The 23165-nt window shown below is 39.6% G+C and overlaps 1 protein-coding gene across 1 annotated transcript; it reads left to right on the top strand.

Annotated features, from left to right (window-relative positions):
• The first annotated feature begins 379 nt into the window (after nt 1–379).
• On the top strand, nt 380–22666 carry LDHB (lactate dehydrogenase B). Its single transcript, XM_079775216.1, has 8 exons — nt 380–470; nt 3510–3644; nt 11297–11414; nt 13065–13238; nt 15583–15756; nt 19209–19326; nt 20884–21007; nt 22309–22666. The coding sequence occupies exons 2-8, from the start codon at nt 3516–3518 to the stop codon at nt 22474–22476; spliced, it is 1005 nt and encodes a 334-aa protein (XP_079631342.1). The 5' UTR covers nt 380–470; nt 3510–3515; the 3' UTR covers nt 22477–22666.
• The last annotated feature ends 499 nt before the right edge of the window (nt 22667–23165 follow it).

Genomic DNA, 23165 nt, shown 5'->3' with positions numbered 1-23165 from the left:
GCACCAGCACTATTCCAGGGAACGCATCATCAGCATCTTAGCTGGAAACTGTGGTCTTCTAAAGTTGACCTGAAAAGCAAAATTGAATTTTATTTCTCTTTGGACTGAGCAAGAGCGTGCAAGTCTTGCAGAGGCGAAGATTGGTTTCAGACAGAGCGCGGCCTCTGACTGCTGTCCCGCTGGCTGGGCGCGGGGCCGCCTTCGCCACCAGAAGGTGACCTGCTCTTTTGGGGAGGAGGAGGGCTGGTGCCTACTTGAGCCCTTGTCCTTGAAGGGGATTGAGCGAGCCGAGGGGAGGAGTAGGCGGTGCTCAGGTTTCCAATCACAATGGAGAAAGCTGGGAGGCTGCAGAGGGGGCGGGACTGATCTCCCTCCCTCCGGGCAGATCCTGCGCGGGAGCCGGCGCTCGCAGCTGAGACTGTTTTCTTGGCGCGACTCTTACTCCCATCGGAGGAGCCCTCTCTCTCCTGGTAGGTTTCAGCTCCGTATCCCGAGTCCCGACTCAAAGGCAACCCGGGCGTGTCCGACAGGGAGGTCCTTGTGTTGCAAGAGTGAGGGAAGAACCGAGCAGGACAGATGTCCTCTACGGCCTGCAGCCCTGAGCATCCGGACTCCAGTCCCGGCTGCACCCGCGGGTTCGAGGCTGCAGGTCGTGCCTTCCGCAGGGGAGCAAGGTGGACCCGAGGCGGTGCAGCCGAGCCCCAGCGTTGTCCGCCGCGCAGCGGGGCTCGCATTCGGCCTGTGCTCCGTGGGGGGAGAGACTTCCATTTGCAGCCAAACCCCCGGGCTCTCGTCCTTGATCGGCTCGGGGCGGTCCCTGTACCCCCAGTGCCTGAGGAGCTAGGGGAGGAGGAAGGAGCGAGGGGTCAGGCGAAGGCTGGCTGAGGTTGAACCTGGGCATTGGGATCTGCTACCGGGAGCATGGAAAAATGCCTCTGCACCTGCGGGGATGCGGGTCCAGGAGGGCCTGCGGGTTTGACCTGCCCTCCGGGCTGGACCCGGCTGCTGGAGACGCAGCCCTTCCCGGAGCTGGAGACGGATTCATTTGGGGCCTTTTTTTTTTTCTTGATTCGTGGGGAGCGGTGTTTACTTTGCCAGCTTTGGGTGTTGAGAGGAAGGAAGGCCTCGACGTTTTCCGGGGAGACCTTCTCCGAGGAGACCTTCCCCGAGGAGATCTGTGGTTGCCGCCTCCCGCGTGACCTGCCACTCGGGCTGCGGGCGCCTCAGCCCTGGAGGCTGCACTTGGCGCCCGGAGAGAGGGGGAGAGGGGGGAGGGCTGGCGCTGGTTCCGTGGAGGAATTAGATGACCAAAAAAAAAAAAAGGGTTTTCTAAAAAGTTAGAATTGAGAGCTATTCGTAAAGGGGATCTTTGTTCCTGAACTTAAGGCACTGGTTTATTTCTAATGATTGATAGGCACCAGGGAGGAGGGGGGCTGCACTATAAAGGACAAGAATCGGGTTATTTTTACCCTGTTTGTCATCCTTTCCCCTTACAGCCACCGCTCTGACCTTGGCACAGCCCTGCATACACTACAAAACACTGTATCCTAATTTTTTAGTAACTTGTATTAAGGAAATACTGAAGAAAAACACTTTCTCCAGAAAGATATGAAAGACTCTGCACTGCCTCTCAACTGTAATTTCTGAAATTCCCCAAATTAATTTCAAAAGATCTATCTGAACAACCAGTCAGTATTTAGGTAGCAACCATTACTGGATTTTTGTTTTCCATTGCTTTCTGTATCCTCTGTGTACCCGAAGGATCTAAAGCAACTGATGAAAATAAGCATAACGGAGGAAAACTGCATCTGTATCTACCTCTGTTCAACAAGGAGAGAGGCAGCATTCTGTCTTCTGATTCTGCTAACAATGCAGGCCGTGTATGAATTTCATTGTAAGGTCATCTGTAAAGACAGCTGCATGCTGTCCTGGATTTCACTAGCATCCACAAGAAATGCAAATGTGCTCTGTAAAGGCTAAAGAATCTCTCAATTTAGGAAAACGTGTTTTGTGTTTGTTTGTTTGTTTTTTGGGAGGGAGGATAGCTTTAGAACAAAAGCTATCGTAAAGGGGATAACTGAGTTGTTACACAGTTGTTCCAAATTTAAGTACTTTATTCCAACTCAGAGACTTACTAACTCTTAACATATACAATTGCTAAACTAGGTTTTGTCATTTAGTATATTGCAGACTAGAAACAAACAAACAAACAAACAAAAAAAACAGGCTTGGGAAGCAGGGGCGCAATTTGAAACAGGTACAGTGACCCCCCAAGGTTACAGTCTAGCATTATAAGTAAAAGGAAACGTAAATAATGGACATTATAATGGGTCACAATGATAACTGATACTTAATTCTGAAGAAGAGGCTTACTCATGATCCGTACCCTCTCTGTTGAGGAAGGCAGGGTGGTACAGTAAATTTTGCCATTTGTTTTAAGTTTGCAGAAAGGGTGCCTGATTATCTGATGGCACAGATAAACTTGATACTACTGTGTAGAATGCTTTCCCATAGTTTTCGATTTAATTTTGGGGGGCTTTAAAAAAAGAAAAGACTGGAAAGAAACTAATTCAAAGGTTGATAATCTCTTAATTAGAACCTCCTGAAAGGAAAATATGTAATTATCTAACCACCTTTCAATAAGCTTCCAAGGTATACTAAAAGGAATTCAGGGTAATTTTTTTTGGGGGGGAGGGGAGGGCACCTTTTGCACAAACATCATTCATCACTATTTTATTGTCACTGCATTTATTTAATTATTTAAGCACACATTATATATTCAGTACACGGTGACACAAGACTTAAGTAGCCCTCGCTGGGTGGTTCTGTTGGTTGGAGTGTTGTCCCATGCACATATCTGAGTTATGGGTTCCATCCCCAGTCGGAGCATGTGCGGGAGGCAACTGATCAATGTTTCTCTCTCCCTCCCTCTCTCCCTTCCTCTCTCTAAAATCAATGAACATGTCCTTGGTTGAGGATTAAAAAAAAATCATAATAATAAGATTTAAGTAGAAGAAAACAATAGAAGAACAAGTCAGTCCCTATCTTCCAAGTGTGATAATAACCATTTGTAGAAACTATATTGACAATTGGCCATTAATTTTTTTAGACCAAGCTTAAATACGAGTTAATAATGAGCCCTAACTTAGTTTACATAGTTACATATAAATTCTTTAGAAGGAGAGTAGAAAGATCAGTTCATTTACATACAAATATTTTTGTCTTTTAGCCAGTGAATGAATAAGCCACAAGACAAAATTACAACTTGTTAAATACTAATATGGAATCATAGCCTGAAGAGAAGAACCCAAATTCAAACAGCTTCATGGAGGTCTTATCTTAAGTTCTCCATTAAATGAGTCACATGGTTCTTTAAAGTATATTCTGTGTCCTAGCAGACCATCAGGCTCTTTTCAAACTGTACTTTAATTTAAAAATTGCAGTAGTAACATTTTTAGGATCGTTCCCATTCAAATTTCATGTGTAATATTTTGGTTCTTTTCTTACAGTGCACAATGGCGACTCTTAAGGAAAAACTGATTGCACCAGTTGCCAAGGAAGAGGCAACAATTCCAAACAACAAGATCACTGTCGTGGGTGTTGGACAAGTCGGTATGGCGTGTGCCATCAGCATTCTGGGAAAGGTACGTTTCAAGAACACCAGACATGATGGACACTTTCAGCATGTGTTCTTCAGGCACTTCAGGTTTTTATTGTATCTTTCAAAGATATTTTAATCCTGAATAACTTGAAGTAAGTTGTAGGCATGATACTGAACTTTCAAATATGTGAGCCTGTGTCTCTTGAGAGAATGACAGTGTCCCTATATAACACAATAGAGGTAAGATTCCTAGGGAACTGGATGTTTATATAATACTATTATCTAATATATAGTGCCCAGATTTAAAACTCTCCAGCTGTTAATATCATGCTTTTTATAGCTGTTTTTACCCCAATCCAAGATCACATATTTTATATACTTGTCATATCTCTTTATTCTTCTTTAATCCAGAACGGTTACTCGGGTTTTCTTTGTATTTCGTAACAGTGACATTTTTGAAGAGTCCATGTCAGTTTTGTAGAATGTTCCTCCACTTATGTTGGTCTGATGTTTCCTTGTAATTATGTCCAGGTTAATATTTTTGGGTGGGGTCATGACTAGGTGATGGAGTATTCTTCCTGATACATTACATCAGGAGTCATGCAGTGTTCAATGTGCCTCATTGCTGGTGGTGACTGCAAGATTTCTTCACTGCAAATCTCCCCTCTTCCTCTACAATTAATAAATAATGTGCACAGGGGCTTTTTGAGGTCATGGAAATATCCTATTATTCTCCTCAAAATTTCACCCAATTGTTTTATTTTGAAATAATTTAAAATTTATAGAAAATTTGTAAGAAATAGTAAAAAAAAAAACACCCCACCTATCTTTCATATCCACTTTATCCAGATTTACCAATTCAAAAATTTTTATTATATTCTCTATACACACACACACACACACACACACACACACAGTCACAGTGGATTTATTTTTTAACCATTTGAGAATCAAATGCAGATATCATTTCCTTCTAAGAGTATATTTATTTAAAATAGGACATCTTCAAATATTCTCACATAACAAATGTGATTATCAATATCAGGAGATTTAACATTGATATCATACTAGTAGCACCTTCCACTCCAGACTCTATTTTTCCTTTATACCTCCGTGGTCTTTGGGCTTGCCTCGTATCCTGTTGTGCTTTACATCACAATTAGCTTTGTTTAGTTTCTGAGGACTTTTGAGAAAAGAGCTCCTTTCTTATTTACCTCACTGAATTCATTCTTCTCAAGGTTGCCTTCAATATAGGAACTGCCTACTCCCCTCCAAAAACAAAAAATGCCTTGTCTTCAGGACACACACTCTCTTTGTATTTATGGAAAGGCTGCCTGGATAACTCCTCACCAAGCATAGTTCTATTTGCAAAGTTTGAATTCTAAAAGAACAAATTCTGGATCCCCACCGAGAAAAAGTTACCAAAGCAATCAGCTAACGTATGTAGTGTGCGATAATGAAGGTTCCTTTTGCATTTTTTTTCTAGCTCGTTTTAATTCACTAGGTGCCTGTGATTTAGGATAGCTGCTTCCCAAATTACAGGGAATTTAAATAACCACACTTTAGTGCTCACTGATCATGCCGGTAAAAATTAAACATAGTCCATTTTACGCTCCTTTTATGTAACATTTGAGTGTGTAACCTGTTCAAAGTGTTTTAACTGAAATGCTTCATTTTTAAATATATATATATTTTTCATTGATTTCAGAGAGGAAGGGAGAGAAAGAGAGAGATAGAAACATCAATGATGAGAGAGAATCATTGGTCTGCTGCCTCCTGCATGCCCCACACTGGGGATCAAGCCCACAACCCAGATATGTGCCCTGACTGGGAATCGAACCTGGGATCCTTCAGTCCGCAGGCCAACGCTCTATCCACTGAGCCAAACCAGTTAGGGCTGAAATGCTTCATTTTTAACCACAACCTGAAGAAGTGGGAACTGTCCTATCCTGTTTTCAGGTGAAGTGGCTGAGACTTGAGTTGAAGTGGCCTGCCCACAGTCACAGCTGGCAGGGGCAGAACAATACATTTTTTTCTTTTTTTAATCCTCAGAGGATATTTTCTCATTGATTTCTAGGGTGGAAGAGAGGGAGGAAGGGGGGAAGGGAAACATAGACTTGAGAGATTGGTTGCCCCCGTGCCCCCCCAACACACACACACACACACACACACACACACACACACACACACGTCCCGACCTAGGCTGCATGCAACCAAGATACGTGCCCTTGATGGGGAATCAAACCCATGACCCCTCCGTCTGTGGGGCCCAGGCTCTAACCACTGAGCAACTGGCCGGGGCATAATGAAACTGTATTTTGAACCCAAGACTGACTTTTCTTTTTATTCTGTGCTAGTATTTGAGTGGTTAAAAACAAAGGTATTAATGCAATATCAGCAAAGGATTTTTCTTTTTTTAAAAAAATATATATTTTTATTGATTTTTTAACAGAGAGAAAGGGATAGATAGAGAGTTAGAAACATCGGAACAGCTGCCTCCTGCACACTTCCCATTGGGGATGTGCCTGCAACCAAGGTACATGCCCTTGACCAGAATCGAACCTGGGACCTTTCAGTCCACAGGCCGACGCTCTATCCACTGAGCCAATAGGCTAAGGATTTTTCATTCTTCCTGCTAATCTCAAAGTTTACATTTTTCAGAAACCTGTATTTGAGCTATCATGAGTCAATGAATACTTCTATGACTGTTTTAATTGTATATTTGAAGTCTTCCCTAGTAAATAATTTAATTGAGGCTGTATCTGCAGTTATATAATCCTTTGGCCCATTTCTTGAGAGAACGGACCCTGCTGCTAACACAGTGGGAATCTTCCAGTTCAGATGCTTGCTGCGAGGGAAGGACTGCCTTGTTCAAAGACCCTTTGATTAATTAAAGACGTTTAAATCTTATTTTAATGAGTAAGCGTGAAAGTGCTTCAAAATGGGTATTGATATTTGGTGAGGATTATAAACCCCACTAGTTTAACAGAGAAAGGAAAGGAACAGTGCCTACTCTGTTCGGTCTCTGTATTTTGCTTCATTTCTCTACGAAGGTTCTGGGAGGGGATTGTCATCTATGTATCACCGTTGGAAAAGGAGCTCAGAAAGATTAAGTGACTTAGTTAAGATCACATAGATAGTGAGCACCAGGCCTGGCCGTTTGAGTTCATCGCTGGTGTGCTTTACAGCGGACACACGTTGCTTTGCCCCAGAAACTGAGCCAAGCTAGGGCATCAGAGAGAGAGAGGTTGAGGAGGCCCACACCTCACCTAGGCCTGTGAAGGCAGCTCAGCCTCCCTAGTAGCATGTCCCAACATTACGAAGACTCAGTTATTTTCTGCTTGTACTCTTTTCCCACCCCCCCCCCCACCCCACCACCATCCTCATTGCCAACATAATAACCATAGCGAGCTTTTATAAAAATGGGAACTCTCCTACTTAAAACTTTTCAGTAATGCCACAGTGCACGTATGCTACACACATACAAAGACCCTGCAAGGCCACAAGGATCTTTCCCTGCCTGTCTCAGAGCAAAGCAGCAGAGTGCACAACTCTAGGGGGCGCCGTCCACAGTGTCAGGAGCACCCGCCGATGCAACGTGGTGGTGGTGGTGGTGGTGGGTCGGACCTCATCTCTCACCCTCTGCCTTATTTCTTCAAAACATCAAGCTCATTTCTGTGTAAACCTTTTCATTGATTCTCTCTTCACCTGGAATGTCTACCCCAGACCATCGCAGAGGTGACCCTTCCTATCGATCATATCATGCCTTTGCAGGCAGGCCTTCCCTGACTCCCCAATACAAAGTAAACACCCCAGTAACTTCAATATCGCCGTGCCCCTGGTGTTTATAGCGCTTGCATCAGCAGAATCATCTTAAATTGTCTGCTTAATTCCGATTCTTTTCCTGATACATTTATTGAGAGCAGGGGCTTTGCTACTTTTGTCCATTCCTGTATTCCTGATGAGTAGAATAATGCCTGGCACATTCAGCAATAAATATATATGAAATCAATGAATATTCCTGCTATTACTAGTAAACTGCATTTACATTTGGCCGAATTTTTTTCATAGCTTTTCCTTTTTCACGGCTTCTGCCAAATATGACTTCCGCCCCACTACCAATCCCAAACCCTCCTCATCCGGCCAGGGTCACATATCGCCTCCATGAAAATTCTACCCTGAACCTCTGTGCCCAGCTGCTTCTGGTCTGAGTGTCCATTCTTGATCGTCACCTTCAGCCATCTTCTTGAACAAACCGCAGAAGAAGTCTCTTAGAAGGAGCGAAGTAATTATAGATATACTACAAAGCAGTTTTTATAGGCAAAGTCAGCTTACAAGTGGGACTTAATTAAAACTTGGAACGTGTACAAGAATAGACAGGTTAATGGAACAGACTAAAAGCCCAGAAACAGGCCCGGACTATATTAAGTGATAGCAGTGACATTCCAGAGGAGAAGAAAAAACGAATTATTGAAAAATAGTGCTTATCCATGTAGCTAATTATTTGAAAAAAGTTACGCCTTTTCCTACCACAAATTTCACGCACCCTAAACACTTGAAAATAAAAATGCAACCATCAGTGCGGCTCAGTTGGTTGGAGCATCATCCAGTGCACTGAAGGGTGGCGGGTTCCATCCCTGGTCCGGGTGTGTACAGGAAGCAACTGATCAATGTTTTTCTCTCACTTCGATCTCTCTCTCTCTCTTTCTCTCTCTCTCGTTTCCCTGTCTCTCAAATCATTGGAAAGCATGTCTTCAAGTGAGGATTTTAAAAAAATGCAACCATCAAATATTAAAGCATTGGTGGCAGGAATTTACTAGCTACGAGAACCAAGAGGCAGGTTATGGATGTATCCAGTCCACACGATACTTCAGATTAAAAGACATTTTTTGTAGTATGTTAAACAAGGTTTCAACAGTGATGGTCTTGTTTTCCAACTGGCCTTATTCCTTAATAAATTATTGCATTTGCAATTAATCTGAGCCTTGCAGTTTCAAATATTTAAAAATATATTTACAACTTAAGTGGAATGCATAGATGGTAAATTCATGGGCTATACACTAAGCTACTGCAGAAGGAGATTTATTTCCCCAAACAACAGCATCAGTCCTTAGTCACACGTGTTCCATTTGCCTGCCTCCACACTTGGAGGATATTCAGTGGTGCAGATGCAGCTAAATTCGGCGCTGCAATTATTTTTTCAAGTGTTGGATCGCTTCCTTCCTTGCCAGCTGTGTAGGCACTTCTCAGCCAGTTCTCTACACCCACTGAAACCAAAGACAGGACCTGAGATCCTGTGATATCCTTTTCCACTTAAGCCCCAAATTGTTTTGCCCTGTTGCCTTCCCCAGCACACATGTGATGTTACTAAAATAAGAGTGATGTTCTTTGTGTTTAGTACCTTGACAGAATGCTAGTGCTATTATTAAGTTATATTGAACATAACTTAGTGGGTTGCCAAATAATGCTTCATTATAACATTGATGTGATGCCGTAGGAACTTAACTCTTGTTCATATCAATTAGCCTATGGTAAAAGTGGTTTCGGAATAGATCATTTCACCGCAGTTCCAAGAACCTATCAACAGTGTTCAGTGAGGACTTACTGTATAATTTAGGACTTACAAAACATGAATGAGGGTTTTGTGTGACCTTGTCAGAGGCTGCAAAGGAACAAAACCATTTTAAAAGGGTTAAAACATGTGTTTAAGTAAAAATAGATGAAAATTAATGCCAGTATTGGACATTTGTGGCAATGAGAAAATATTTACAAGTAATTCCCATCTCATAAAAGGGTGATTTCAGAAAATCTGCAAGTTAAGTTGTTGCTTGGAACTAGGAACACATTCCATTACAAGGAGGCTTGAGTCTCAGATAAACCGTCACAAGCAAACCCTCACAGCTCACTTCATGAGGCTAGCCAGCCATTGGGGTTCTGGAGACAGGATTGTCCTCGTTCCTTGGCTCCTGCAGGGAGCAGGACCTGCTTTGATGGCAAGCAAAAGTAGGTCAAGTTTCTTGTTGGCCATCTCACCTCTCTCTGCTTCTTCTCTCTCTACTGGTCAGCAGCTTCCTGACACTACCAGTTCTGCCCAAGGTTACCCCTTATCCTTCAAAGTTCTTCCTGAACTCCAGTTACCAGTGGGCTCCAGCACTGATATATCATATTAAGCTAATTATTTTGCCAACAGTCCTAAAAACAGCAGAGGCAAAGACTAGTGATGTTTCAATGGGAAGGATAGCTACTTTTTACTTTGCAAATAATGGATTTCCGTAGAATAACCAAATTTCAAAGCTGAAAGGCTATTTAGTTGCATCCAGAGTGACACCCACCCACCTCACCCCCGCCCCCTGCCCCCTGCCCACTTTTATAAGAAGAAAAGATCAAGGGCTTGCTGAAGAACATACATGATTACTGAAAGGAAGAATCCAGAGTTTTGTTTTTTTTCTCCCCACTATTCATGCAGAGATATAGAGAAATATAGCTGTGTAAAATGTGTTATGTATAAGACGTTTTATAAAACATGTGAAATTATGATACTAGATCAAGATTAAATAGTACTTATTCATTTAGGCTTTTCTTTTGCATGGGTGGCATAGGATGACAACTGGAATCTATACTAATAAAAGGGTACTATGCAAATTGGCCAGGAGGCCCTCACAGTAATGACCAAACAGCAGGCTGTGTGGGGCAACAAGGCCAGCGGGAGGGTTAGTGAGGGACAACCAAACAACTGAACAGCAGGCTGCGTGGGGCGACCAGGCTGATGGAGGAGTGGGGAGGAAGTTGGGGGCAACCAGGCTGGCGGGGGTGGGGGGGGGCAGTTAGGGGCGATCAGGCAGGCAGGTAGGTGAGCAGTTAGGTGCCAGTGGTCCCGGATTGTGAGAGGGATGTCTGACTGCTGGTTTAGGCCCGATCCCCAGGATCGGACCTAAACCAGCAGTCGGACATTCCCCGAGGGGTCCCAGATTGGAGAGGGTGCAGGCTGGGCTGAGGGGACCCCCCCCCCCCATGCACAAATTTTGTGCACCAGGGCTCTAGTAGAAAATAAAAGGACTCTGAGACTTGGCACGTTTGGATTGATTATGTTTGGAGAATCTACTAGTCCTGGATCCCTCTATCTGTAAAACCCTCTTTCCTTGATCCACCAAGATATTGGTCAGAGCTAAGGTGAGGATTCCAAACTTCAGCCAGGGCTTTAAATCCTACTCTAAAGTGAACTTAAACTAATGATGGTTTAAACCAGATTTGCCCTCAGAAACCCTCCACACTGGGGGTGACCTCAGGGATGGACACTCTGCCCAAGGTTGTTCCTGGGTCTAGGTGAGTCTCTTCATCACCATCCGCAAGTAATGTAAAGAAATGTGCACCCCGAGGCCACTGTTGAATCAAATTGGTTTCAGCAGTAATCTTTACATCTACATATTCTTAAAGCCATTTGCATTGTGTGTGTCAAATTCTAGTTGCGTACTAGCATGAAATTCTGAAAAATCAGTGTCTTGAATATTAATAGTTCATTATTCAAGATGTTTTATCATGAAGTTGTTTCAAGAGCACACCTAAACTCTGTGATTAAAGTCTGGAGGTTTGTAGACATTTGGCTCTTAGCCGTTTAAAGGGTCTCTGGGTCATACTGTGAGCTGGGTCGTATCCTAGAGTAGCTTAGGGGACTAATACCTGTTTTTGTGGTTCTAGTCTCTGGCTGATGAGCTGGCCCTTGTGGATGTGTTGGAAGATAAACTCAAAGGAGAAATGATGGATCTGCAGCATGGAAGCTTATTTCTTCAGACACCTAAAATTGTGGCAGATAAAGGTAGTGTTATTTCATGCCCAATGCAACCTATCTAATAATTGATATCCTCACCCCCTGATACAACGTTAGTCTTCCCATCATGGTGAATCTAGTGTTGGCAGTTTCTTCTTTCCTTTGGGTTCCAATTCATTCTGGAGGACAAACACAAAAGTATTACCTCTGTAAACGTCCTGTGACTTCCACGCATTTGGTACATAACATTTTATTTATTTTTTTAAAATATATTTTATTGATTTTTTACAGAGAGGAAGAGAGAGGGATAGAGAGTTAGAAACATCGATGAGAGAGAAACATCGATCAGCTGCCTCTTGCACACCCCCTACTGGTACATGCCCTTGACCGGAATCGAACCCGGGACCCTTGAGTCCGCAGGCCGACACTCTATTCACTGAGCCAAACTGGTTTCGGCGGTACATAACATTTTAGCAAATTGTATTATAATGTTTGTTTATGTGTATATGAGAATGGGAAGGTTTCCGACAGGAAAAAAAACACTTGCCCAAAGTAATTTATTTGAGTGCCTTGATGAAGCTAAATGCATTCATGTTCCAGCCGTCTGTTCTGGATGAGCAGGTTTATGCCATGGCTCTGCCAGCACAGCATGGCTCTGCCTAAAGGTACAGAAACGTGGGTTCCAAAGTAATTTCTAATAATACTCCTACTAATAATAGCTGTTACTGATCGAATTGTTGAGCAGTCTGTGAACTGTGGAACTTTTTGCATGGCTCATCTTACTTCATCCTCATAGCAGCCCTTTGAGAGGTAGGTCCTATTACCTCCGTTTTATGGGAGAGGAAACTGATAAAATATTAATGGCTGTCAAAAGTTACATAGCAGCATAGCTTAATTATGAATCATCCATAGCTATTGAGTCTAATGATTGCATCAAACCATAATGTCTTTCTATTTTGGGGAAGGACGCATTCTCCAGAGAAACTCCCTGCTAAAAGTGAATAAGCTTGAGTATTAGAAATTAATTGCTAGCCAAGAATTAAACATTTCAGTTCCTTCCTTCCCCATCATAGATTGAATTAACATTACAGACCTAAAGGTACCTTTAAATTGCTTTCTTTTAAAATTTGCAGTTAAATCAGAAAGGAGGCTGGTTCCTCTTTTATTTTTTAATATATTCTTACTGATTTCAGAGAAGGAGGGAGAGAGAGAAAGAAAAATCAATGAAGAGAGAGAATCACTGATGGGCTGCCTCCTGCATTCCCCACACTGGGGATTGAGCCCACAACCTGGGCATGTGCCCTGACCGGGAATCGAACCGTGATCTCCTAGTTCATAGGTCAACGCTCAACCACTGAGCCATGCAGGCCAGGCTGCCTTTTTTTTTTTTTTTTTTTTTTAATTGAAGGGCTGTTGGACTCACTGTTTATGTTTGTATTATTACTGACAATGCAATATTTTATAAAGTCAATTGCAAGTTGAAATTCTTAGCCAGAGGCAGAGAATTTATGTTTGGAATGCTTCCCTATAGAAGGAAGGAGCCACAGGAACATTGTGAAACCTTATAATACAGAAAACGTATAATTCTCATGTAAATTCTGGAAGCTTATGAACGTTGAGATAGTTTGGGGACATATCACACCTGGTCTGTTTTGATGAAGAGTTGCATTTAAAGGACCTTTTGCCTTCTCCCTCTAGACTACTCTGTGACCGCCAATTCTAAGATTGTGGTGGTAACTGCTGGAGTTCGCCAGCAAGAGGGAGAGAGTCGTCTCAACCTGGTGCAGAGGAACGTTAATGTCTTCAAATTCATTATTCCTCAGATCGTCAAGTACAGCCCTGATTGCATCATCATTGTGGTTTCTAACCCAGGTATTTGAATGCCTAAAGGGATCAGTTATGTTAAGCTCAGTGTGTTCGGGGTTTGTTTTATTTTGTTTTTTGAATTTAAGAAAATCTGTCTTGGTGTTCACTAGCAGAAGCAATTCACATGTCTTCTGTTAATGGCCCTAAAAAAAAGTGGTGTTTGCAGAACTAATGGCACTGTCCCAGGCCAAATGTTTAAAAATGTGAGAAGAGTTTTACTGGTAAACAAAGCAGTTTCATCTGTTTGTTTAATCTGGGTTTGTTGTAGAGTCTAAAAGCTTTTAAAATTTCTATAAAGATTATCCTGGGGTACATAATGAAACATTTGAACATGGCTTCAATTTCTAAGAAATGTTTTAGCATATCTGACTTTTTGTTTTCCTAATCTCTAAAACTTCAAAATTGAATCAGATTGAATTTGAAACGAAGAGTTTAAGAAAATCATTATTTAGTCCTACTTTAAAGATGGAAAGGGATTGTATAAATAGACAAACACATGCTAACACCAAATGTTGTTAAAACGTAATACTTCTGGTTAAAAAGAATTGCATTATTTTAGCCTACACAGTCAAAATCCACTCTCTGTTTCACACTTCTTGTGTCTATAGTTTGCCACCAAACTTATTGTTTATTGGTGAGCTTAATAGATACATTGGTAAAATGGTAAAACTGATTATCTCTGACAGCTCATTTAGAGAAAGATTGTGAATAAGAGCCAGGGGAATCCTAATACTTTGTGAAATATTGAGAGTTAAAAGCCAGCAAAGACAGATATTATTTTAGTATTCTTATTATCTACTAGAAGCCCGTTGCACGAAGTTTCGTGCAATAGACCTTCCTTCACCTGGCTGCCGGCACCAGTTTTCCGCCAGCAGCAGTTTTCCTCTGGCCACCCGCCAGTCCGGAGCGCTTCCCGCCAGCGCGATCGGCTACCCCAAGAGGAACTTTGATCGGGAGGTGCTCCGATCGGCAGGTGGCCAGAGGAAAACTGCTGCTGGTGGAAAACTGGTACTGGCAGCCACGCAATCAGCCACCCCGAGTTCCGCCACGGGCGCCTTCTGCTGGCTCCATCGGTCCTCCCTCAGTGCCGGCCATGGGGCCTGCGGGAGGAACGGGGGGGGGGGGGGGGGCAGGGGGCGGGGACTCACGAGTCCCCGCCCCCGCTCATCCTGTCAGCCCAATTGGCCACCCCAAGTCCCGCCCCCAGCCTGCCGCAGGCCCAATCGTGGGCGTAGTGGAGTGATGGTTATTTGCATACTTCCCTTTTATTAGGTAGGATAATTCTAGGTCGCAGTTTATTAAATCAACTAGAGGCCCGATGCATGAAATTCATGCAAGGGGCTCTGTAGTTCCGGGTGCTCGGCCCTCGCAGCCAGGGCTTCGTCTGGAAGGTCGTTCTGCTGCTCGGTCTTAATTAGCATGTTAGCTCTTTATTATATAGGATCCTGCATCTAAATCTTCTCACGGTGGCAGATAGATGTAGGACAGGAATGACAAATGCCTGGCACATAATGAAGTTGGTGTATCCTGTACCTAAGGCAGACATTAATAGCTGGTTATACAGCTTCCCAGGGGTAGCTTCAAAGTTTTAACTCTCCCAGGAGTCAGACTGGCCCGAATCCAAGTTGCCAAGGAAGAGTTTCTAATATCTAGTCCATAATGACCTTAAAATATCTTAGCCAGCCAGTGTCTATATATGACTGTGGAGATGGAGACTGCAAAATTAACCCCTTGCCTTGCTTGTGTGCACTTTTACGGCTTAGCTTGTAAGTACTGTGACCTACAAGTTTTTCCTCTGTGCAGCCTCAAGGCTGTGCCACATCAGAATGAAGGCTCTGCCATAGAAATCATTTTATTAAATAGTAGGAAATGTTAATATCTTGTATTATAACTTGTATATAAACAACTATTTATTTACTAAATAGTATCTGTTCCCAGGGAAATTTATAGTAGCATTCCTTGGTAATTTGGTAACCAATGCCTCTTGGTTTATGATGACAGTCACTAACAGTCATGGATTGTTAGAACTAGACGAAACTTAAGGGATGATCTAATTCAACCCTTTTTCTTTTCACATACAGTAAATTAATCTGCTAGGTTCTTATATATTTTCATTTCAAGTAACAAATTCTCATTTCTTATAACAAATAAAAAGCACAATACTGCATTTTTCTTGTCTTGCTAAACCCCATTATCTCAAATATGAAAAGTCCAAGTACATTTTTATAGGCACATCTCATTTGGAGAATGGGGAAGTGGGAGAGGAGGGAGGAAGCTGGGCACCCACTAATTTACATAGCAGTCGAAATCAGTTTTGATTTACTTACATATATTTTTCTAAAATTTGTAGTGGATATTCTCACATATGTTACCTGGAAACTAAGTGGATTACCCAAGCACCGTGTGATTGGAAGTGGATGTAATCTGGATTCTGCTAGATTTCGCTACCTTATGGCTGAAAAACTTGGTATTCATCCCAGCAGCTGCCATGGATGGATTTTGGGAGAACATGGAGACTCAAGTGGTAAAAAAAAAATTAATATAAAAAACAGACAATATTTACTGTATATTACTTTATGGTATTATTCTTGACATTCTGAAGTTTTTGAAGATTTTTTATTGATTTTAGAGAGGAAAGTAGAAGGATAGAGAGATACATCAATGAGAGATAGACATTGATCCGCTGCCTCTTGCATGTCCCCTCTTGCAAGTGCCCTGACCAGGAATTGAATCAGAAACCTCTTGGCTCATGGGTTGATGCTCAATCATTGGGCCACACTGCCTGGGCTGAATTTTTTTGTTTTTAAATTTTATTTTTATGCATTTTTACATACCTAACAGTACAAATAAGTAATTTGTGGAGGACAACTTTATATAGACTAGGGAAATAATTGATTCCTCATCATTTTTTTTGCCTGCTAAATTTAGTATTAACTAATTATTCTTGGTTAAATGTATTATTACTACAATGATGTCAAATGCCATATTCTAATCCCCTCATTTTTTTCTGTATTTCTTGTTTGTATTCAAGTGTAAGAGAAAGCTTTCTCTTCTCCATTTACTTATCCATCTATTTATATCAATGTAGACTCAGATTTTTATTTTATTCCACAAAAGTTCTGTCACCATTGTCATAATGCATCAATTGTCTCAGCTTTGTCAAAGAACAGGCTCTTTAGGCTGACTTCTGCGTCTTTTTTTTTTTTTTCAGTGCTGTGACTCATTTTTTTTTTATTTTTTAAAATCTTTATTGTTGAAAGTATTACATACATCCTGTGTCTTTTTGATGTCTCGCCACTTTTTGAGCCCTTTCTTGCTTTCTCTAGCAATAAAGTGCACCAGGTTCATCTTGTACTTTCCCTTTCCCAGACTAGAATCATCTCTTTCTCCAGTGAGCTCTGTTTCCTTCTAAGGGGAATGGTATTTAGAAAGAAAGATCTGGCATAGGTGTGCTGCTGCCCCTGGCATGTCTGCTTCTAGACCCTTTCAGTGGACAGAGCTATGATAGCCATCATGTTGATTGAAAGAGGGATGAATTGGGTAACAAAAGCTTTTCAATAACCAGTGTCTACTATTCAATAATGTAAAATAAATCTTGCTTCAAATGAAATCTGAGTTTTAATAAACCATTAATAATAACTATCAATCATTTAAGTAGTAAGAGAGCATATGGTAAATCTCAAATATTTTTTATGAATTTAAATAGAAATGTTGGACATAAATTAATAATTGCAACAATACCAACATTAAAATAATAGTGCACTTCTGTTTCTTTTATAATGATTTATTCTGAAACAGTTAAACATTATTTATTTTAAATGTTGTATTTTAAGTTGATATTTTTCTTTTCATTGAAATTAATATTTTCCAAACAATTTTTGTGTTAAAAACATATATGACACTTGTGATTGTATTTAATAACCCTAAGCCTATGTATTGAACATAGAATTTCATACATTGAGTAGGCTTATTGTATAAAACTATAATAATACAAAATTTTAATATTAATAATAATGATAACAATGACCTTTGTTTTACATAATTTATTTCTGCCCACTATACAAATTTAAGGTATAAGTTTTCCTTTGGATTTACTTGGAGTTTGTAATGTGATATTTGTAATGCGTTTACCTTCGTATTATAAGAATTTGGTTTACAATTATTGCATTTGTGCGTTTTTATATAATGAGGCTGATTTTTTTTTGTGTGTGACACATTGTACTACTTGATTCAAGAATTCTTCATATCCAAGCATTTATCTGAATTTATTTCCTATATAAAGTATTTAGCATAGTGTCTGATGTATAGTAAAAGCTTAATAAATGCTAGTCATTACAAATATACAATTTCTGGAACCACAAATCTAGAAGTGACATTACATATCTTCTAGTTCAAGACTTGCATTTTGAGGAGGAAGAAATGGAGCAAAGCAGTCATTGTGGCTTGTTAAAGATCCATTGTAGTTAGTGGCATAATTACAACTAGAATCAGATCTTCAGACTCTTGACTAAGGTTCCATTCCTTCATTACTATGTCATTTTTTTTCCAAAACATCTTTTTCCCCTATGTTATGTACATAAAATGAAAAATAATTAAATCATGCTCATTATTGAATGATTTATGTAGACCTCATAGATTTCAAAAACCATGAAAATGTTTGTTTTTCAACAATTGGCCTGATTTTGCAAAAGTTTGGGGCTAAAAGAGGCTTTGTTTGGCCATGGGCAACTTCTCCTTTCATAGCCGAGCTAGACTTCACCCCATGCCTTTGCTTATATTTCCTGAGTCTCCAGTGCTTTCCTCCAAAAGTCCATGTTATTTCTTGAGGACCAGTTCCAATGCCTATATTTTGTACCCCTTTTGGTCACTCCTTTCCCCCCTACATTAAGTAGACCCTTCATTTATGTTTTATTACACTTTCTCCATACTTCTGTGAGAGCTTATCCCATTGTTTTTGTTTCCTTTACTTGTCTGATTCTCCCCATAAATTCTGAGCTTGTCCATGTCATAGAGCATGTCTTTTTTCATCTTTGTATGCCTAGGTCTTCAGTATATGCTTTTGGCGAGGCTGGAGGTGTTAAGAATAGGCAAGGGAGTTGTTTTGGTGCACCCAAGCCTCCAGAGATATAGCCAATGATAGACGCACACCTTGTCTGTTATGCCTCTGGAGGCATTCTTGGAAGGAAAGATTTGATCCAATTAAGACCAGAAAAATTCATTGTGGTTACACAAATTTTCTTTCAAGAAGTAGACTGGCCCTGGCTAGTTTGGCTCAGTGATTAGAGCATTGGCCTGCGGACTGAAGGGTCATGGGTTCGATTCCGGTTAAGGGCACATACCTCAGATGCAGGCTAGATCCCCATGCAGGAGGCAACCAATCCATGTGTCTCTTTCACATTGATTTCTCTCTCTCTCTCTCTCTCTCTCTCTCTCTCTCTCTCTCTCTCTCTCTCCCTTTCTTCCATTCTCTCTAAAAATCAATATAAAAAATATCCTCAGGTGAGAATTAACAACATCAAGAAAGATATAGACTGAACTTGAGGCATGAGAAGAGATACTCTGACTACCCGAGATTTGTTTTTACCTCACTCCAGAAAAAAAGGGGGGAGGGCTTATATTAGAAAAATAAATAGGAGGAAAGTTAAAAATTTCTCAAGCCAAAAGTTTGGGATAGCCCCAACCAGAATCCCTTGTGATTTCACAAACCTAGAGAAAAACAAGAAGTTCATATTCTCTAATTATGACATAATAATTCTGTTTTGTACCCAAATGGTTGAAAGTTAAAAGTTCAGATGTGTGGCTATTTGATGCTAAAGTCAGCCTTCAGGGGGAAATATACTGGAGACAGTTGTCATTGAGCAGTTCAAGTGGGTAGCTTGCATCAGAGGTGAAATCTGAACTAAGTGAAGAAAAGGTTTCTGAAAATAGTGTTAGAAACATATAAAATGTTTATTTTAGTTATTTTTATTTTTCCAGTGGCTGTGTGGAGTGGAGTGAATGTGGCAGGCGTTTCTCTCCAGGAACTGAATCCAGCAATGGGAACGGACAATGATAGTGAAAATTGGAAGGAAGTGCATAAGATGGTGGTTGAAAGGTAAGTGGAAGAGGGCTTGATTTAAGACAATTAATTTTATCTTTGCTTACATAAAATTATAAACACTTTCCACGGCTGCCTGCTCAGATAAACTCTTACTAAAGTAAATATGCAGCTGTTATCTGCTGAAACAGACAAGACTAACTTATACTGGTCAGGTTTGCTATGCCAGTCGCAATAAGGAAAGTAAATATTTTTCTAGAGAAATTCTGTTGTAGAGGTAACAGAAACTATACATAGAATTAACAAGTAAGAAGGGCTTTCAAAATGCTTCCTGTCCATAGATAAGTCTGATCTATTTAGAAAGTAAACTTAGACTCCACTAGTCTCCTAAATTGCCTAAAATAAATACTTGCTGATTGATTGTTGAAAGTGTTTAAGCTCTGCTATATTTACCTTTCCACACTCAGATAAAGATGTCCCCCATTCCTTCCATTTTCTTTTTCTGGAAACTCCCTTAAGAGCAACCGGTCTCTCTTTCTATGACCTTTATGCTTATCATAAAACAAGGTGTCATTGGCCCTGGATTCAAATTATAACACTAACACTAACTGTATAGTCTTAGGGAATCCATTTAACCTTTAAGTTGAATCACGGGTTTCTCCTCTGTAAAGTCAAATGATAATAGTATTATTGTACAAATTGAATAAAAGCACATACACCTATGCACATACTTATTATTGATAAGATTTTAATAAATGTTAAGCTGTTAATTACAGAGAATTGTTGTAACAAAACTGATATCTCAAACTGAAATTATTTTATTTAGATAAATTTTAATAATTCCCCCTCCCCAGGAATTTTATATAATGATAAAAGGAATTTTTAAATGTTGAAGGGGTCCTTAGAATATTATTAATATAGACCCTCCCTTTATTTTACAAATGAGAAAACTAGGGCTCACTCAGGTGATGTAACTTGCACATGGTCTTCTAGTCAGTGAGATAGATCCCAACTTCCTAATACTCAGTTACTCCTCCCACCTCTCAAGGACCTGTGCCTTTGTGCATTTTGTGGTATACAATTTGTGTTCAGAAAATTTCCAGGCAAAATATTGCTATCACTTAGCTCTTAATTTAGTTGGTCATAGTATTTTAGGTGACATTGGTAAGTGGGACCTCAAAATCAAAATGTATTTTGTCCTTTGAATATGAAGATTCATTTACTTTCATTGTTTCCTGGTTTCATTAATATCTTTGGAAATGTTCATGTCTATGAATAAGAAGATTGGTTGGGAAAAGTACATTTTTACCACTGTGACTTTATAATCACTTATCTAACCGTTATTTAAATTTATCAAAACATTTACATAGCACCTACCATAATGTGTTTATACTTTAAATATTTTACATGCATATTAACTCATTTAATAAACTTATGCAATAGATCCACTGTCACTCTCATTTTATAGAAGCAGACACCGAGACAAGGAAGGTTAAATAATTTAAACAAGATTACACAGTATGAGACAGAGCAGGAGTCAAACCCAGAATCTGGTTTTAATAACTATTGAGTATGATTTCAATGATCTCTTTTGTGACATTTTTTTTTTCTTAGTGCCTATGAAGTCATCAAGTTAAAAGGATATACCAATTGGGCTATTGGATTAAGTGTGGCTGATCTCATTGAATCCATGTTTAAAAATTTATCCAGGATTCATCCAGTATCAACGATGGTGAAGGTAAGACAAAGGATTACAAAATAGAAAGTGATTTCTAGAGTTGTAGTCTATAAATAGAGTCATTTAAGAAAGGACAAGATAAAGTCTCAGTCCACAGTTATTTCTCTTATTTCAAAATTTTATGGAGACTTTTTCTCTTTCTACAGAAATCCAAGGACAATAAGAACATAAACTTATAGAGGCTAAGACATCCAATAAATTTTTATAGTTCTTTTTGTGTGATGTGGCAAATTAAGTATTAATTCTGAATCTCATTGGCATAGTCTCACAATTGATGGTCATTTAAATAAGTGTATAATAGTTTTATTTCAAATTGGTAGATTGCATCTGATGTAGCACTTGATACCTAAGTAAATTTAGTTTAATTTAAAAGCTATGAAACAGTTAAATAGAAATTGATTGTTTTCACATGAAACTAAAATGGCATTAAAAATTTTTGTAAGAAAACTCATTTTCCACAAGTCAATGGCCAGGGTGAAAAAGTAAAGAGGGTGGTACATTAGATTAAAAGAAGCATACAAAAAAGATAAATATTGAAGCATTTTGGAGTAAAACATGGTGTCAGATTTTCTTAAAAAACAAATATGGCAAAAGTAGATTCATTGCCAAATTTTAGAGTGCATATGTAAGAATTTGTTTTTTCTCTATCCTTTAGTATATGTATGAAATTTTTGGAAATAAAAAGTTTAAAATTTTATTAAAGTAACTTGTTTTGATAATTAAATAATTTAATTAATTGTGTAGTAAAATTTACCCTGTGAATTAAATTAGTTTATACAAACTGGTAAAGTTTTTGGAAATTATACTATTTTCTTTTCCAGCAACTCTTGGGTATTATAAGAATTTTGCCTTTGAGTGACCTCCAACTACTATTCTGGATCTTATAGGTTGGCTACCACCTGAAATTTTCTTCTTAACTAAAGAATTTTAAGAAACTTAAGATTTCATGAAAAGTAGCCCATTAAGAACCACATTTGAATGCAATTTAATTTGAAGACATATATCAAATTCTGTTAAAGTCTACCTAAGAGAGAGAGAGAATTGTCATACAGTCCAATAAAGCACTTATTACTTTCTTAATAAATTTCTGGTTTCATCATAGTGTATATTTGTCTATTCTATGTATAAAATCTAATTCAAAACAGAAGTATTAGGGAAATCTGAGCCTGTAAGTAATGAAATCTAAAGAATGAGTTTGTGCTTACAAATTTCCTACAATTCTTTCTATTCAAAGGTAGGACCGATGATCATTCTTACCTCTGGTTTTATTCTTTAATCTAAATGCTCTTCTTGTCTGGCAGGGGATGTATGGCATTGAGAATGAAGTCTTCCTGAGCCTCCCATGTATCCTGAATGCTCGGGGATTAACCAGTGTTATCAACCAGAAACTGAAGGATGATGAGGTTGCTCAACTCAAGAAAAGCGCAGATACTCTCTGGAACATCCAGAAGGACCTCAAAGACCTGTGACTACAGGGTTCTAGGCTGTAGAAATGTAAGAACTACAATGTGATTAACCATGAGCCTTTAGTTTCCATCCATGTACATGGATCACAGTTTGCTTTTATCCTCCTAAATATGTGAATCTGGGCTTACAGAATCAGAGCCCATACCTGGTGTAATGCTTGCAACATGAGTCCTTGAACAAATAAATTAACGATGGTAGTGTGCTTCTGTTTCTGGAATTTTTTCTTTAATGGTTTCTGAAAGATTTCAGTCAGTTTTGCAAATAATTTTTCTCCTACATCATAAATTTCCTTAAGTTCTGTGATCTGCATTTCATCTTCTTATACTCCTCCCACCAACCAGCACAAAAATATTTGGTCACAGCATGTGCTATGATTTTGTTGTCCTGAGAATATGGTTATCATTTTTTTTAAGGGATTTGATTTTTTTTTTCACAGCAAAAGTGAAAGTACAGAGATTTCCCATATGCACTTGCTCCCACACATGCATATCTTTCCCCATTATCAACATCACTCACCATAGTGGTATATTTGTTAAAATCAGTGAACCTACATTGACACGTCATTATCATTATGTTAGGGTTCATTGTTGGTGTTGTACTTTCTATGAGTTTGGACAAACTATAAGGACATGTAATCATCATTATAAGAGCATTATCACTGCTCTCTAAAAATCCCGTGTTACCATTTTAG

Source organism: Cnephaeus nilssonii (assembly GCF_951640355.1).
Source record: "Cnephaeus nilssonii genome assembly, chromosome: 6".
Classification (NCBI taxonomy): Eukaryota; Metazoa; Chordata; class Mammalia; order Chiroptera; family Vespertilionidae; genus Cnephaeus; species Cnephaeus nilssonii.
Note: the sequence above shows the minus strand (reverse complement) of the source record. Positions and strands in the feature narration are given on the sequence as shown.